We start from the raw sequence: 14,714 nt of genomic DNA on the forward strand, positions 1-14,714 counted from the left end.
TCAGATCTGCTTGAGATTTTTCAGGGGACAGGGTGTGTGTGTACAAGAAGTCATGGGGAGGGGGAATCTTTAAGCCAATCCAGGAGCTCAGAGGCCCAGCAAATGACATGCTCAGCCCACCAGCCATCTCCCCACCCCTCAATCCATCATGTTCAGCAACACAACACATTAATCAAAAGAGTTCCCTTCCCCATCTGCTTCTTGCTTTCCCCCTTCCTCCTGTAGTTATTCTGATCAGTGTGACCACATTCGGAATACCGTGTGCAGGTCTGGCTACCTCAGTGCAGAAACGATACTGTAGAGTTGAGTAAGGTTCAGAAAAAGGCATGCATAATAAACAAGGAGCAACACTCCTATGAGCAAATATTACAGCCTTTGGGACTTTTTAGTGGTGACATGATAGAAAATTATGCATGGCGCAAAGAAAGTGGAAGGAGGAATGTTTCTCTCCTTCTCTCATAACACTAACTCATGGACATCCAGGGAAACTGAATGTTGGGAGTTTCACGCAGAGTTAAACTATGGAACTAGCTCCCACAAGAGGCAGTGTTGGCCAACTTGAATGTCTTTAAAAGAGGATTTGATGAAGTCATGGAGGATAAGGCTATCAATGGCTGCTAGCCGTGATGGCTGTGCACTGCCTCCACAGCCAGAGGTAATAATGCTTCCAAATCCATTTGCTGGAAACCACGGGAGGAGAGTGTTTTGTTGTTCTTAGATCCTGCTTGTGGGTTTCCCAGAGACGACTGGTTGGCCACTGTGAGAATAGGAGACTGGACTAGATGGACCATTGGCTTCATCCAGCAGGGTCTTATGTTCTTGCGATTGCAGGAACCCTTTGAGAAATCACAGCTCTGATAGTTCTGCAAGCCTGTCCTAGTAGGGGTGTTCACATATTACGTTCTGTGAATATACAATAGGTGTACACAGTTGAACTGTCGAAATCAAGAAGTGTACACTCACACAAACCCTTTTACTTGGATATGCTTGTGTACAAGCTGTTATCAAGGCATGAGGGCTGGGGGGACCTCTCTGTTTGATTTGAAAAGTTCAAGTTTGACAGACACTTTTAGTTCAATGTTGAGTACAAACTTGGACAGCGCCAGTGGCATCACTGTTGCTTAGCCTCATCAGTGTGTGAAACTCTGCAGGATCCGAAGCTCTTCCATGTTAGGTGAGCAGAGCAGGGAGAGTGGAAGAAACACAGAATTTACACTGAGCAATCAAGACTGGATGAGGGAGGGTTAGGTGGGGTTAATCAGAGGAGCATTGAGAGTGGTTTACAAAAAGGGTTGCTGAAGACAAGGGATGTAAGAAGGCAGCCGTTTCCATTTCCACCTGTATTTCATAATGGCTGGGGCTGTTTCCACACTGCTGCCATTCTCTTTCCACAGGAAGACACTTTATCTGGCTTACTGTTCACTATGGCAAACTTTAATGTAATTAATAACTTAAAGGCACCTGCATGGGAGTCAGTTCCTGGGGCTGAGGTTCCTTCACACACACACACTAAAATATTTGAGGGGACTAGCCTCACCCCAGTTGATGGGCATTGTCATTCAAATGGTGTGTGCTGTGTCGTGTGATCAAGTATGTGGGACAGGGCTTACCTCCCCTCCCCCAAAATATTTTATTCAAGTTGGCACCCCTGGGCATCTGGTAAAGGGAATTGCCTTGATTAGCAGAACCAGGTATGCTACTTAAAGCCAGTTCACACAATCATAATTTTTAAGGTGGAAAAGTCACCACAAGAGAAACCCACAGTTCCCTGTATTGCCATGATAAAAGTTACTCAGTGGAAAAACTGGGACAGAGGAAGCATAGGTGAATTGCACTTCCTCACCATTACTTCTGTGCTGCTTATTTTCATGCTCAAAATGGCTCTGAGCTTTGGAAAATTCTCTTAGCAAAGTGACTTTTCACATATTTCATACAGCCATGTTCACAAAATGAAATAAATATTCAGTTCCCCTGCAGGGAGTACAAAAATGCTGCCTAGGAAATGTTTCCTCCCTCTCTAATTAAACATCCAAATGCATTTGAGGTGATGACAATAGTGGCTTAAAGTGGGCCAGTTAGGAAGGCAGATAGAATGAGATGAACTCTGAAAATAGATCCAAATATATTTTTAGCAATTAATCTGGCAAAATACCACTTAAACTATTTGGCCCAGTTTTATAGGTGTTCTGGTCCTAGCCATTCTCTCTCTCTCTCTCTCTCTCTCTCTCTCTCTCTCTGTGTGTGTGTGTGTGTGTGTGTTGGGCTGAGGATTAGCAAGCAGCTCATTCAGATGTTGGCATTTCTCTCTTTGCTGCTATCCCACCCCCACCCCCATTCTGTATCTAAAAGAAAAACTTACAGGAGAGACTGGGAAACAGCCTGTACATGATTGCAGGTAACTTCCCCTTCATCCTACACTTTGAGCTGCATTGTTTCAGAGAAGATTTGAGCCACTTCCCCCCACAAAAACCTTTAGATCTAAAAACTTGCTTTTTATACCAAGGAGTGGCAAGCCAGCATCCCAGAGGCTGCTAAGACCACGTCACTCTTGGCTTTTCTCAGCTCCCAAAGTTGCCTTCCACATCAGATTGGAAACACGAGGTTCTGCAACACTTCTGAATTGCCAGACTCATTTCCCAGGAAGGGGATCAATGAGGCCAGAAGGGGGCAACAAGGTCGTGGAACTGCAGGAGTCAAGCACATTCTTCTATAGAAGTGTTGGCTACCACTGGAAAATTAAAGTGTTCCCCAAATTATTATTTTAACAAGGAAAACAAGCCAGACTCCCCCAGTTTAATCACAAGTGGTGGTGTTCTTTGTTGTGCTTAAAAAAGAACGTTCCTAGCTTTGCAAGAATAAAATCCAGGGATTGTAAAAAGAAGTTGCACCCAGGTCTCCTTTTGCCCTCCCCACTTCTCTTCCTGTCTCTTTTTTTTTGTGTTTTTTCAGAAATCGACCAAGGGAGTTGTGGAGATCCAGGAGTGCCAGCCTACGGCAAGAGACAAGGGTCAACCTTTCGCCACGGGGACTCGTTGACGTTTGAATGCCAGCCTGCATTTGAACTGAAAGGACAGAAAACAATCACTTGTCAAAAGAGTAGCCAGTGGTCCTCTCAGAAACCAATCTGTGTTTGTAAGTCAGAGAGAAGGAATGCAGCCTTGAGCCATTTGTCAGGGATGGCAAAGGAGCTGTCGACATTGCACATTTTGGAAATGGGTTATTATGTGGGATACTGAGAAATTGAGGTTTTGGTTCTTTGTTTAATGCAATAACTCTGGAAACATTTTTGAGCAGGTGGGGGGAGGGAGTGAACCTGCAGGCTGCATCTTGAACAAGTAGGTCAACTGGGGGACGGGGGGCGGGGAATGCTTCAAAGTCTCAGCAGTTTAGATTCTCAGCAGCCCATGCATAGATTGTCTGCGGGGGTGTCAAAACCTCAAAGTTCAGCAATGACACAGACATGGAGGCTGAGTGGGTCTGGGGAGGAGGTGGACCCAAGCCCACCATCCAGACTGAGCCACCTTGATAATAAGAAACAATGCTACTATGTGGAGGGGCCATTTCATACAACATGTAATCCTTGCCATGTCCTAAGACCATCAACCCCATTTGCTCCTGAGACAATCAGGTGTCCTGGTCTGAGTCTGAATCACACATGAGAGACTGGTTGAATGTTGCATTCAGGTCAACAGAGGCCGCTTGTTGAAAACAGATAAGATTGAACAACAGTCTACTTGCCCTTAATATGAGTTGGAATCTCTCAGACACTGAAACTCCTGAGGAAAGTGATTGATAGTCATTGGGAATGCTGATTCCTTCCTTATTCCAACCCACCCCATGCCTGCTTACTTCCTCTTTCTCCCCCACTGCTCCCAGTCTGTCCTTGTCCAAGGCCTGGCATGGGGACCATATTGGAGGCCAGGCAGGTATCATCTCCTTGGATGGATCATACCCACTGTATGTATGAGCTTGCAGGCTTCCCATGGGCATTTAGTTGTCCACTATGAGAACAGCATGCTGAACTAGACTGGCCGCCTTTGGCTTGATCCATGCAGCTGGGCTCTTCTTGTATTCTTATGTCCACCTAGCTTCCTTCCTCCATTCTTCCTCCCAAAGTGATAGAAGATGCAGCTGGCATCCTGATGTGGTGGCAGCTACTTACACCCTGGATTTGGGACATTGATTTCCCCATCTTTGGCCATTAACATTTTGTGCTGGGTGTGTGTGATAGGAATTGTGATCCCAAACAGAAGTAGGCTCCACAACACCAAAATCATAGCAAGAATTTCATAGAATTGTAGAGCTGGAAGGAACCACATGGGTCATTAGCCCAACTGCATGGTCACAAGGCCAGGTAGCCCCATTCCATCCAAAGATCTGCCCAAGTTCTGCATGGCCCCTAAGGTAAGCATTTGACCATGGAGTGGGGGAAGTGCAATAGACTGGCATTGAGACTGTGTGAGAGTAGAATTAGGTCAGGCAGAGCACTTGTAGTGGGCTTTACTTTCCATCTTGATTCTCCTTTTAGGGGCTGAGTTGAGGCATTCACCTAATGTAAGGCCTGCCTTGGTTTCTTGTGAAATGCTTAGCTGAAATTTCTGAGCTTCCCCTCAAAAAATAGCCATAGGCAAAGTACTTTTATTTATGCAGCTTAATTTGGGGACATACACAGCGTATCACTGATGCTCACAATTATTGATTGTCAAACATTATAGAGAACAGAGCATTATACTGGGGAGGGGAGGCTGAATCTATTAATATGTTGCATATAAAACTGCTCTGGAAACTTTCTGTTAGCATTTGGGGCTGTCTTCCTTCTGGGCATGTTTCCATACCAGAAAAACTGGTGGGCACCACACAAATGTGCACATCCCACAACCAAACAAGTCTAGCCACCTATTCAATTGGCTTGAATTGTATGCAACTTTCAAGCCTAATTTCAGTAGAAAGAGGAGACCCTTTGGGCTCCTGTAAAGGCCTCTGTGCTTGGGGTGGGTGACAGGTTGGTGACCCCTAGTTTAATTTATTCATTTAACTAGTGCAGTTGAAATCTGTGTGTGCTTTTAGATCCACAGTTGGTGGGGTTTGTTTTGGTATGTTTTGGTTTGGTTTCCAGATAATCCTGGATTATTTTCTGATGGTTCAGTAGCTGGATATGAAGCAGTTCAGGGAGAGGCTTAGAGATGGTAGGAAGGAGTCCATGCAAATGTTTGATCAAGAATTGCAGCAAAATTGGTCAATGAAGAAATCAGCTGTGTCTTCCTTTGCTCTTGATACCCTTTTGCATGAGATGCCACCAGTGAAGGCTTGTTCATAGTTCTAAATGCCATTGCTAGAATGGGGCACTGCCCAACCAAACTCAGTCTGTTCTCAGTTAACCCCCACCTGTCTGTCTTCTTTCTTACAGTCAATCCAGGGGGTGGAGCTGACTGTCAGCTTCCTCCTCCTTAGTCTCAGTGTTGCCTTTGTGAGATTCAATGGGCAGGACAACTAAAGTTAGAATTAGTTGTCTGTACCTGCCATTGGTTCTGGCTCTGCCACTCATTTGCTCTGGCTCCACCCACCGTTGGCCTGACTGCCTTGTCCCCCACCAGTCCCAATGTTAGCAGCCACCACTGCATATGATACCTGATTGTACATGAGGCTGACCTGTAGCTCTGTAGTTGTGATTCAGTATTATTTGAGAATAAGAAGTAGAAGTAGATTGGTGGTGGTGGGAATTTGGAGGAGGAACAAAGAGAGTGAAATGTTTAAAAGTGTAAATAAATGCATATGTGTGTGTTATAATGTGGGAACATGGTACATTTATCTTATATCATTTTGTCATATGTAGCTTCTCCATATTTTATCATCTGAATAGCTCTGGAACAGTTTGTGGACTGCTTTGGGCTATGTTTGTTCCACAAACCTTCTAAAGTTCATGAGCAGGATTGGATCTGAGCCAAGGAGTGTCACAAATGATCTGGTTCTTTATAGGCTGAAGATTTGGGGAACCCTTCCAAATCTTTCAAGCCCACAGATGGGATCAGAAGGTCAGCCAGATAACCAGGAAGCCTGTGGTACCTTCAGTGACAGCTTTGAGCACCCTGCTGTGTCTTGCTTAGCCCCCACCCCCAGTTACTCTGCTGTCCAGGCATCTGTAGTCACTTCCCAGGACTGGCAAAACAGTGGCGTCTTGATCAGGTGGGGAGTGGTAGTTCGGTCCATCTGGACTTTCAACCCAAACTTACCCACAAAGCTAGAGCTGATGCTGTATAATAAAATGAGTGGCAGCCTTACAACTTGGGGGCCTCATGGGTGTGTGGTGATCATATGCAGCTGACTTTGGGGAAAGAAAAGGGTAAAACACATTATGATTGTGAGGAAGAGGTCCAGGGTCTCAGCTGGCAAGGGGGGCAGCATGTGCTAGGGCTGGTGGCATTGCTTGTGGGCCCTGCAGTTCCCTGCCACTAGGAATGGCAGGAGAGAGGGGAGGGTCTTCCTAGTATTAAACACTGTGGTGTTATCTGCCTCTCATTTTATGTGCATATTGCAAGGGAATGTGGGTGGGAAGCAGTGTGTGTATGTGCGTGTGTTTTCAGCCACTAACTCCCAAATGGCAATGAACTTGTCTCAGCTGAGAGGGAAGGTGGGGTGACAGCTAGAAGGTCTGGAGCCTCAGTAGAGTTGTGAGCCCCACTGTCAGCGTCTTGCCCAGGTGTTCACAAGTCTGCTTTTCCTTGTTGCCATGTTCTCTTAAGCAATCAGCAAATATTAATGAATCAAAAGAAAGGTAGTGATCACTTCATCCTTCTATGGCTGGAACTGCATTTGACTGATTTGTCCATGATGAATGCTCTACATTTGGCTGTATGATAGGCCACAACTATCTCATGCCTGCACACTCAACAAGAAATAAGCTTGGTTGTCTTAATTGGCTAAGATCCTTGTTTAGGTCTATAAGTCGTTGTTGTTCTGCTAGAATTTGTAGTCTGTTGGAATTTGTGCATCCACTTAACTTTGCAACCAAAGTGGGAACTACCATTTCCAGTCCAAAATGTGGCTCTTGTGATAATAGCATCATGATTGTAATATTTATTTATTTATTTCGTATTCCGTGAATAGCTGTGATGTGAAAGGTACATATGATGTTGCTTTCTACCCTGAGCTCACATAGGATTCTGGCTTTCATGGGAGGATATTGTCTCTGCACATTACATGAAGCCTATGGCTCTCACTGCTTTCTTTGTAACCTCTTTGTGAATAAGTATAATGTGTGATGTACCGGTAACACCAATTGCTGAGCGCAGATGCTGAGCAACTACCCATAAAGACAAGCAGCAAAGTGTAATGATGCCACACCATGTGTTGATGTTTACATAGACATTATAAGGCGTACTGCTTCTGAACATGGAGTTTCTAGAGGGATTCACATGTCAGGATCACTGATTTTGTCAACAAACCCTTGTATGATGTTTGTGTTTAGTTACTTTGGTGATGCAACTTGGATACTGGAGTGGAGTTTTTTTCACTATGGACCCCATCTATCGACCTCTGAGGAAAGGTTCCTAAATTTGTTCAGTTTCCATCTACTGTATTTTAATTTTGGTTGGCTGCCCTCACAGTAATTGTTCTTTCTTTTAACCTCACGATTATTTTGAAGCCTCTATGAGAACTAGTTAGTTAGAAACTGAATACATAAATATGGAAATGTGTGGTGAATGTGAATGGTTAGGAACTTGGGATGAACAGCGTTCAAGAAATGGAAGAAGCTATATTACCTATCTCTGAAATGGAACTAAAATGTCAGCAAAATCAGTTTGACATACAGCTCTAATCCTGGTCATTTGCAGCTTAGGGGGAAATCATTAACTTGTTGATGCTTGGACCTGCTGTTCAGATTAGAGTTGCCCCCAGACTGTCACTGTTTGATAGGAAGGATTAAATAGTATACTTGGAAATTTAGGTTTGTGCAATTAAAGTGGATTAAACTGTTCAGGCACAGCAAATTTACTTTATAAAAAATGGACTTGGGGGAGTGGCTAACTTTTGAGCCTAATGGTGAAACAATCCCTCCAGTTACAATGGGACATCTAAGGCAACATGGCATTTATTTCCACTTTCCCATTTCAAAAACTATATTCCCAGCAAGGTGATATTAGAGACTGTGTGTCCCCAAATGTATGCTAGATAAACTTGACTTACAGGAAGAAGTTGTGGGAGAGTACTCAGAGCTGTCGGATGAGGCCTCTTGACTCCAACATGAAGAGCAGAGGTTGCCACTCACATAAGAGCAGAAAACAATCCTCACAATGGAGGAGGCCCAAGAAGCAGACGAATATGTCATTAAAATTAGCAAAGACTTTTCCTTGGACTGGGCAACCACCTTGTTATCGCTCAAGTAAAAAAAATAAAAATGGAAGCATTGAAGAATCTGATTTTGAAAATTTCCAGAATGGCAAATGAGACTCTTAGTCAGTCAGTTGGAGAGACAAGTCCTGCAAATGGCAACTGATGACCTGGCATTAAAATTTATTTGCACCCTTGTAGTCGTCAGACAGTCTGGGATCAGTGTAACAAATGCATACCTTTCCAAGGTTAAATTAAAGGAGCTGTCTGATGAGCAGATAGAACTTCTGAGCTGCCCTGTAACTTGGGAGGAGGTGTTGGAAGTTATCCAAAAGCTCAAATCTGGGAAATCCCCGGAGACTGATGACTTCATGGTGGAATGCTACAAAGCTTAAGAAGAAGAACAACTGTTGCCATGCTTGATTAAACTGTTTTATTTTATTTTGGATGGGAGCAAAAATCCACTGATGTGGCGCACCTCCAGACTGTTGTTATTGTTCAAACCCAGAGCTCTGGGCTCCCATCACCCCATCACCCTCATAAATGTGGATGTGAAATTACTTACTGCCATTATGTTAAAGTGCCCTACCAAACTGGCTTCATGCCCCACAGGAACATTTAGTAAGGTAATAAAACTTATCAATGAAGTCAACTCTACCCACTTCTCTGCAGCGTTGGCCTCATAGGGCACCAAATTCTGAATTTGACAGAATTCAGTGGAACTTCCTAAGTCTACTACTTTCTAAAATGTGGTTGTGGTTGAAGTTCCTCCATGTGATACAATTACTCCACTCCACATCCCATGCAGTGATCTCCATTACTGGGATGATGCTTCAGCAATCAGCCTTCTAGAGAGCAGTAAACAAGGCTTGCCATTTGCTCTGAAGGGGGTGATGCTTTGTGGAGCAGAACATAAGGTAAATATGTTTGTGACTAACATGCTATTAATGTTGCAAAAGCCCAGACAAGCCCTGAAACCACTAAAATCACAGCTCAGTATGTTTTATCATATAGCAGGACTGGAATCCAATACGCTAAATGTGTTGTCCTCCCAATTAACATGTCCCAGCCCAAACACAAGTGGCCATTCACTGCATCTGCCTTTACTCCAACCCAATTTTTTGTGTTGTTGTTGTTTTTTAAAAAATACTTAGGTCTAATTCTTATGTCAGACCCCAACCAATTGTCAGGGCAAAATTTTGGCCACCTGCATAAAGAAATCTTGGCAGAATTAAAAAGGTGGAGCCGTCTTAATTTGCCTCAGCTGCATCACAGCAGTCAAAATGTCTATTTTGCCAGATTTCTGGATGTATTCCAAGTGATTCCCATCCCTGCTCCAAATTGCAAGTTTTAAACATTGCCAAAAACTGTTAAACAGTTTGTGTCCCAGGGAAAGAGATGGAGGGTAAGCCTCACTACGCTTTATGGACCCAGCACAGAGGGGGGTGGGCTGGGTGTTCCCCATTGAAGTCCTACTATAATGCATTCCAAGTCAAACACTTAATTCCACTCATCAGAGTCTCTCTGGAGACCCCTTGGGTACATCTTGAGCTCTCTCCCTCCACACCATCCATTAGAGCACTTCCATTTCTGTGGTTCTCCAGGGGAGCAATGAGGAAAATGAATAACTCTTAAGAACAACTTTCTACCTTGGAGGGAGCAGGGCTCCATGTTGGTCCTGGGTGTATCCTCCCCTTACCCTGTTGTTTGAACATCCCACATTTAGTCATTTAGATAAATATCAGCAATTTTGGGCCTGAGAATCCATTGAGGTATATAGAATTCATGATCTAATACACAGAGGCCAAGCCACCAAGAAGGAGGCTCTTAGAGGACAGCTAGAAGGGCTGCATGGTTCCAGCTGACCCAGGCATGCTAATTTCCAGTCTACCTCTCTTACGCTATTTGACTCCCTATGCACTAGATCAAATTTAAGAAATAGAGACGTGGCCTCAGTGATATAATGTATACTCATAGATCACACCTTGGGCACCTCTGATGGTTTTCACCAGGTCTGGGAGGGAGACCTTGAGATACAAATTGATGTACATAAGTTGAAAGGGGTGTGGTCCTGCCCCCCCCAGGTGGTTAAGATAACCTTTGTGCACCTGCAGTTGTGCCCCTCAAGGTCCTTCTCCGATGGCACTGGACCACAGTGTGTCTCTCCAGATTAAACAAAACCCTGTCCCCTTTGTGCTAGAAGGACTGCAGGGGACATGCTTCATTTTTTTCATGTGCTGTGGACCTGCAACAAAGCGCAAAAAAGGGGGGGGCATGGATTTTTGCCATTGCCTCTTCCGTTATGGCCAAAGTATTGAAACTTGATCTATCCCTAGCCCTGCTATCACTGCAAAATGACAAAAATCCAGAGATCAAGCACAGAGACCTAGTGTTCTTTTTTGTTAACAGTGCAATTGGTTGTTGCCTATCATTGGAAATCTGACTCAGAGCTCCTGATGGAAGCTTGGATAAATAGCATCTCAGACGTAGCTCTTTTGAATAGCCTCATGCAGCACAGAAGGATGACAAGAGGATTATCTAAGAGGGATAGGTTTGAGGAGATTTTGTTTCCATTACTCTCTGTATCCCCTGGCTTCCCAAGCCCCCGTGTGGAGAGGTTGTGTAAGTAGCCCACTGGCTATGATGACCTGACCTTCGGGTACTTAGGGCAAGATGAATATTTCCATGTTTATGAGCAGATCATTTTTGCTACCACCTTAATTAATGCTTCACTTCTTCCTATGCTGGGCTTCACCCAATATATCCATAAAACAGGAAAAACTTTGTATAGTTTCACGTGTTGTTTGCATTGTTGTGTTAAAATAATAATAAAAATTGCCGGGGGGGGGGGAATGCAGTGACAGGTAGATTCACTAAAATATGTGGTATAAAGACTGATCAACAGGAAGATGTATAATCATCATTTAAAGAAAACATAATGGATGCTCAGTAAAGAACAGACATTGTGTAACCTCCATGCAAGCTTTGTGCAAGTGGGCAGCCAGATTAATTCTTCTTGGTTTGTTGATTTTGGTTTCCCTGCTGTTGCTATGTGCTTCTGTTGTATCATCTTCTTTGGCTATTGTATTGGTTTTATTTCTGAGCCATCATATAGATTTTTCGGATCAATAGGCAGGATATTAACTTTCTTTCTTTTTTAAAAAAGAGGAGAGGATATCCACCGAGAATACTGACAGCCTCTGCATATTATTTGTGTCTAGAATTATCTGTTTCAATTACAGTTAACTCTCTGTGTCCAGATGTTGCCGGGTGTTTTACCTCCATGGAAAACAGGAGCTCTTCATGTTCATTCCACCCTCTAAGGGCATTTTCACACCTGAGTTTTTAAATTTGCTTGGGCTTCAATAATGTTGTGTGAATTTACAATATCTGTCAGCTAGCACAGCACTGGGGAACCCTGGGTTCTCTAGATGTTGCTAAAATACAACTCCCAACAGCCCTCACAACCATGGCCAGGGATGATGGGATTTGTAGCTCAGCAACATCTGGAGACCACAGGTTTACCACACCTGAGCTAGAAACTTCACTTTTCTGTTTCATTTTGCATTATCCACAGTTACCCATGATGCAGTAGGCACCTGAGAGGCCTAAATTCACTTTTTAGATTTAAGTGGGGGACTATTTTTAATTGCCATTTTTTAACAGCTGTAAAAGTTTTTCTCCCCTTCTGAAGTCTCGTTTCTCTGCTAATCCTCCTCTTAGCCCTTCCTCCTGTGTGCCAAAATGGATTCTTTCTCGTGCATTAATTTTGCAACCCTTAGTAGTAATTACCTGTTCTTGTTAATCCCATATTGCCTTATTATACCTGCTGAATGATCCCAGGCCCCCATCATAAACAGGCTGCTTTCTGAATGTCTAGCCTCTTGTGCTCACTGCCCCATGTATGCTTTCAGGATTATAAGAGGGGAATTCAAACTGTGATCAATGGCTTTCTCCTCGCAATGTTTCCAGAGTCACTATATAATTTCATGTTAACTATGATGAGCTTTACATTCAGCTAAAAATTAACCTGTCACTTGACTATTGCTTTCTTTCCCAACTTTCCTTCTCTCGCTTCTTCCTTCCCATAATGCACAACTTCATACAGAGGCCCAGAGTGGCAAATTGGAGAAATGAGTGATGGGAAACAAAACAGTGGTGGTTATGCTCTGCCTCCACAGCTGGGAAGCAATAATGCTTCTGAATACCACTTTCTGGAGTTTTGCTCTTGTGCTTGGGTGCTGCTTTGGGGCTTCCCAGAGGCATTTGGTTGGCCACTGTGACAACAGGATGGTGGACTAGATGGGACATTGGCCTCATCCAGCCACTCTTCTTACATTCTTCACATATCTTCTCTTGGGTTTTGGTAACAGGCGTGGCATGTTGTTTAGCAAAGGAACCAAGATAATGGAATTGTCTCCAAAGCCAACTCAGTTATGTTTGATCAGCATATGCTGGAGCCTAGTTTCAGCCTCCTCTTGATTTACCTTGAGTTTGCGGGAAAGGTGTAGCTGTTGCTAGACCTGTGGAGTCACAACCTGGAATCAGAAGTCAGAGTCAGTCGCAGGAGATGCTGCTGTTGCCCATAATAAATCTGAGCTTGACATGGTTGCTTTTCTAGCCCTTCCAGTTTAAGGGGAGCCAGTGACTAGACTGGATGAGTTGAATTGCACCAAAGTGTGGTAACGTTTTGCCCGTCCATGAAACACTCTGACCTGTAGCCTTTGGTTTCTCACTCCAAAAGGACAGAGGCAGACAGATCGTGGTTCTACGTCAACATAAGTTTCTGCTTTTCCACAGTCTAGCTGTGCACATTCAGGGTATTTTTCTGTCAGCAATGGCACATATGGGGATGCCCAAGCCACAGCCATTCCATCAGGCTGCAGTAGAGGAAGAGATGGGCCTGCAGACCCCAATGCACTGGCCCTACTGAGAGATCAGCTCTTTTTGGCTCCTCTTTCTGAGCAGTTTCCATCCTAGCTTGTCACTACCAGTGCCTGAGTTTGCTTTTTTCCTTCTCCGACCTCATCCCTTCATCCTTTTGTATTGTGTCATTTAGATTGTAAGCCTGAGGGCAGGAACTATCTTGGTTTAGAAGAAGAAGAAAGATTGAATTGAAAGGTTATGCTACTACTGTATTAACAAATCTGCTAATGGTTTGTGTGTGTGTGTGTTGTGGTTTCCCTCAGGAGCAGAAAAATGGTGATGCTCACGACACCTGTATGTAACATCTGTTAATTTGGGAAATCTCTTTGTAGGAATCTGTTGAGTACAAATATTACATAACATTGTGCTGAGGTTGTTTATCTGTTTATTTATTTCCATTTCTGAATTGCATCCTATGAAACATCTCAAAACAATTAAACAATAAAAAATCCTTTCCTTGTAAGTTGCCAAGTTCCACTAAGGAATTGAGGAGTAATTGCCTGCCTGTTGTTTTATGGGTTGCTGTATTTTAAAAAGAGTTTGTGGATTCTGCTTTGAACTTCAGGAGAGAACTGCAGAAGGAATATGTAGTGGATTAACCTCCCGCAGGTTTGTGCCAAATCCCCTTAAGCCTAGTTACATTTGCTGATGTCCTGAAAAATAAACTGCCTGCTGCAAAGAGCAGTCCAATAAATTTTAAGCAGAGCATTTCTAGAATGAGTGGGTGGGTATGTGAATATATTTGTGACCACATGCATGCCCAACACATTCTTCTGTTGACTGTACAAGTTCAAACATCGGGTCTGTTCAGACTTCATCATCTTGAGAATCTTATCTTTCATTGGTTCATTGGTATGCAGATTATAAATCCTAAGTGTTGCAAAGGTAACCTTGACCTTTCCCCCCTCCCCCTCCCCCTTTCCTCTCCACCCCCCTTGTAAATCAATTATTTCATTTTATTGCAATTTTGTGTATTATGCTTCCTCTTTTTGGCTGAAGATTGTGTACGTGAGCTTTCCCTATTTTATCATCACAACAGCTCCAGAAAGTAGGTTATTCTGTACTATGAGCTGCATACATTGAAGGTATAAATTAACAAAACCTGGGCTAGTCTGATAGTAACTGGCCCAAAGACACACACAAACACACACAAAAAGAGAACTTCATGCAGGAGTTTGAACTCAGATCTCAACAACCTCAGAGTACAAGCATTTTATCAACTAATCTCCAACAGCAGTGGCAGACTTTGGGCTCTCAAATTTCAGCGGTGCCCTGTGCAATGCTTAAATTTGGTGCCCTTCCCCATCCCACAGCACTGCTGTGGTGCCCCCTGCAGCGCAGTGCCCAGTGCTGCCACAGCAGTCATGCCACCCTAAAACTGCCTCTGCCAACAGGATAAAACAGCTGAATCTTGCCTAGGAACCACCTTGGCCTGCACATGGAGGTGGGTTTTAGAATGG

At 43.7% G+C, this 14,714-nt stretch overlaps 1 protein-coding gene across 13 annotated transcripts in view; it reads left to right on the forward strand.

Moving 5' to 3' along the window:
* The window catches only part of CSMD2 (CUB and Sushi multiple domains 2), a 501,247-nt gene that overhangs the window by 321,816 nt on the left and 164,717 nt on the right, over positions 1-14,714 (forward strand). For 12 of the 13 annotated variants that reach the window (XM_081018274.1, XM_081018269.1, XM_081018275.1 and 9 more), the window contains one exon: positions 2,950-3,132. The exons of the other annotated variant lie outside the window; for it this stretch is intronic. In XM_081018274.1, the coding sequence (XP_080874400.1) occupies positions 2,950-3,132 (183 nt within the window). The remainder of the gene's footprint in view (positions 1-2,949; positions 3,133-14,714) is intronic. 13 annotated transcript variants of the gene reach the window in all.

This window comes from Podarcis pityusensis, assembly GCF_964106645.2.
Source record: "Podarcis pityusensis genome assembly, chromosome: 8".
Lineage (NCBI taxonomy): Eukaryota > Metazoa > Chordata > Lepidosauria > Squamata > Lacertidae > Podarcis > Podarcis pityusensis.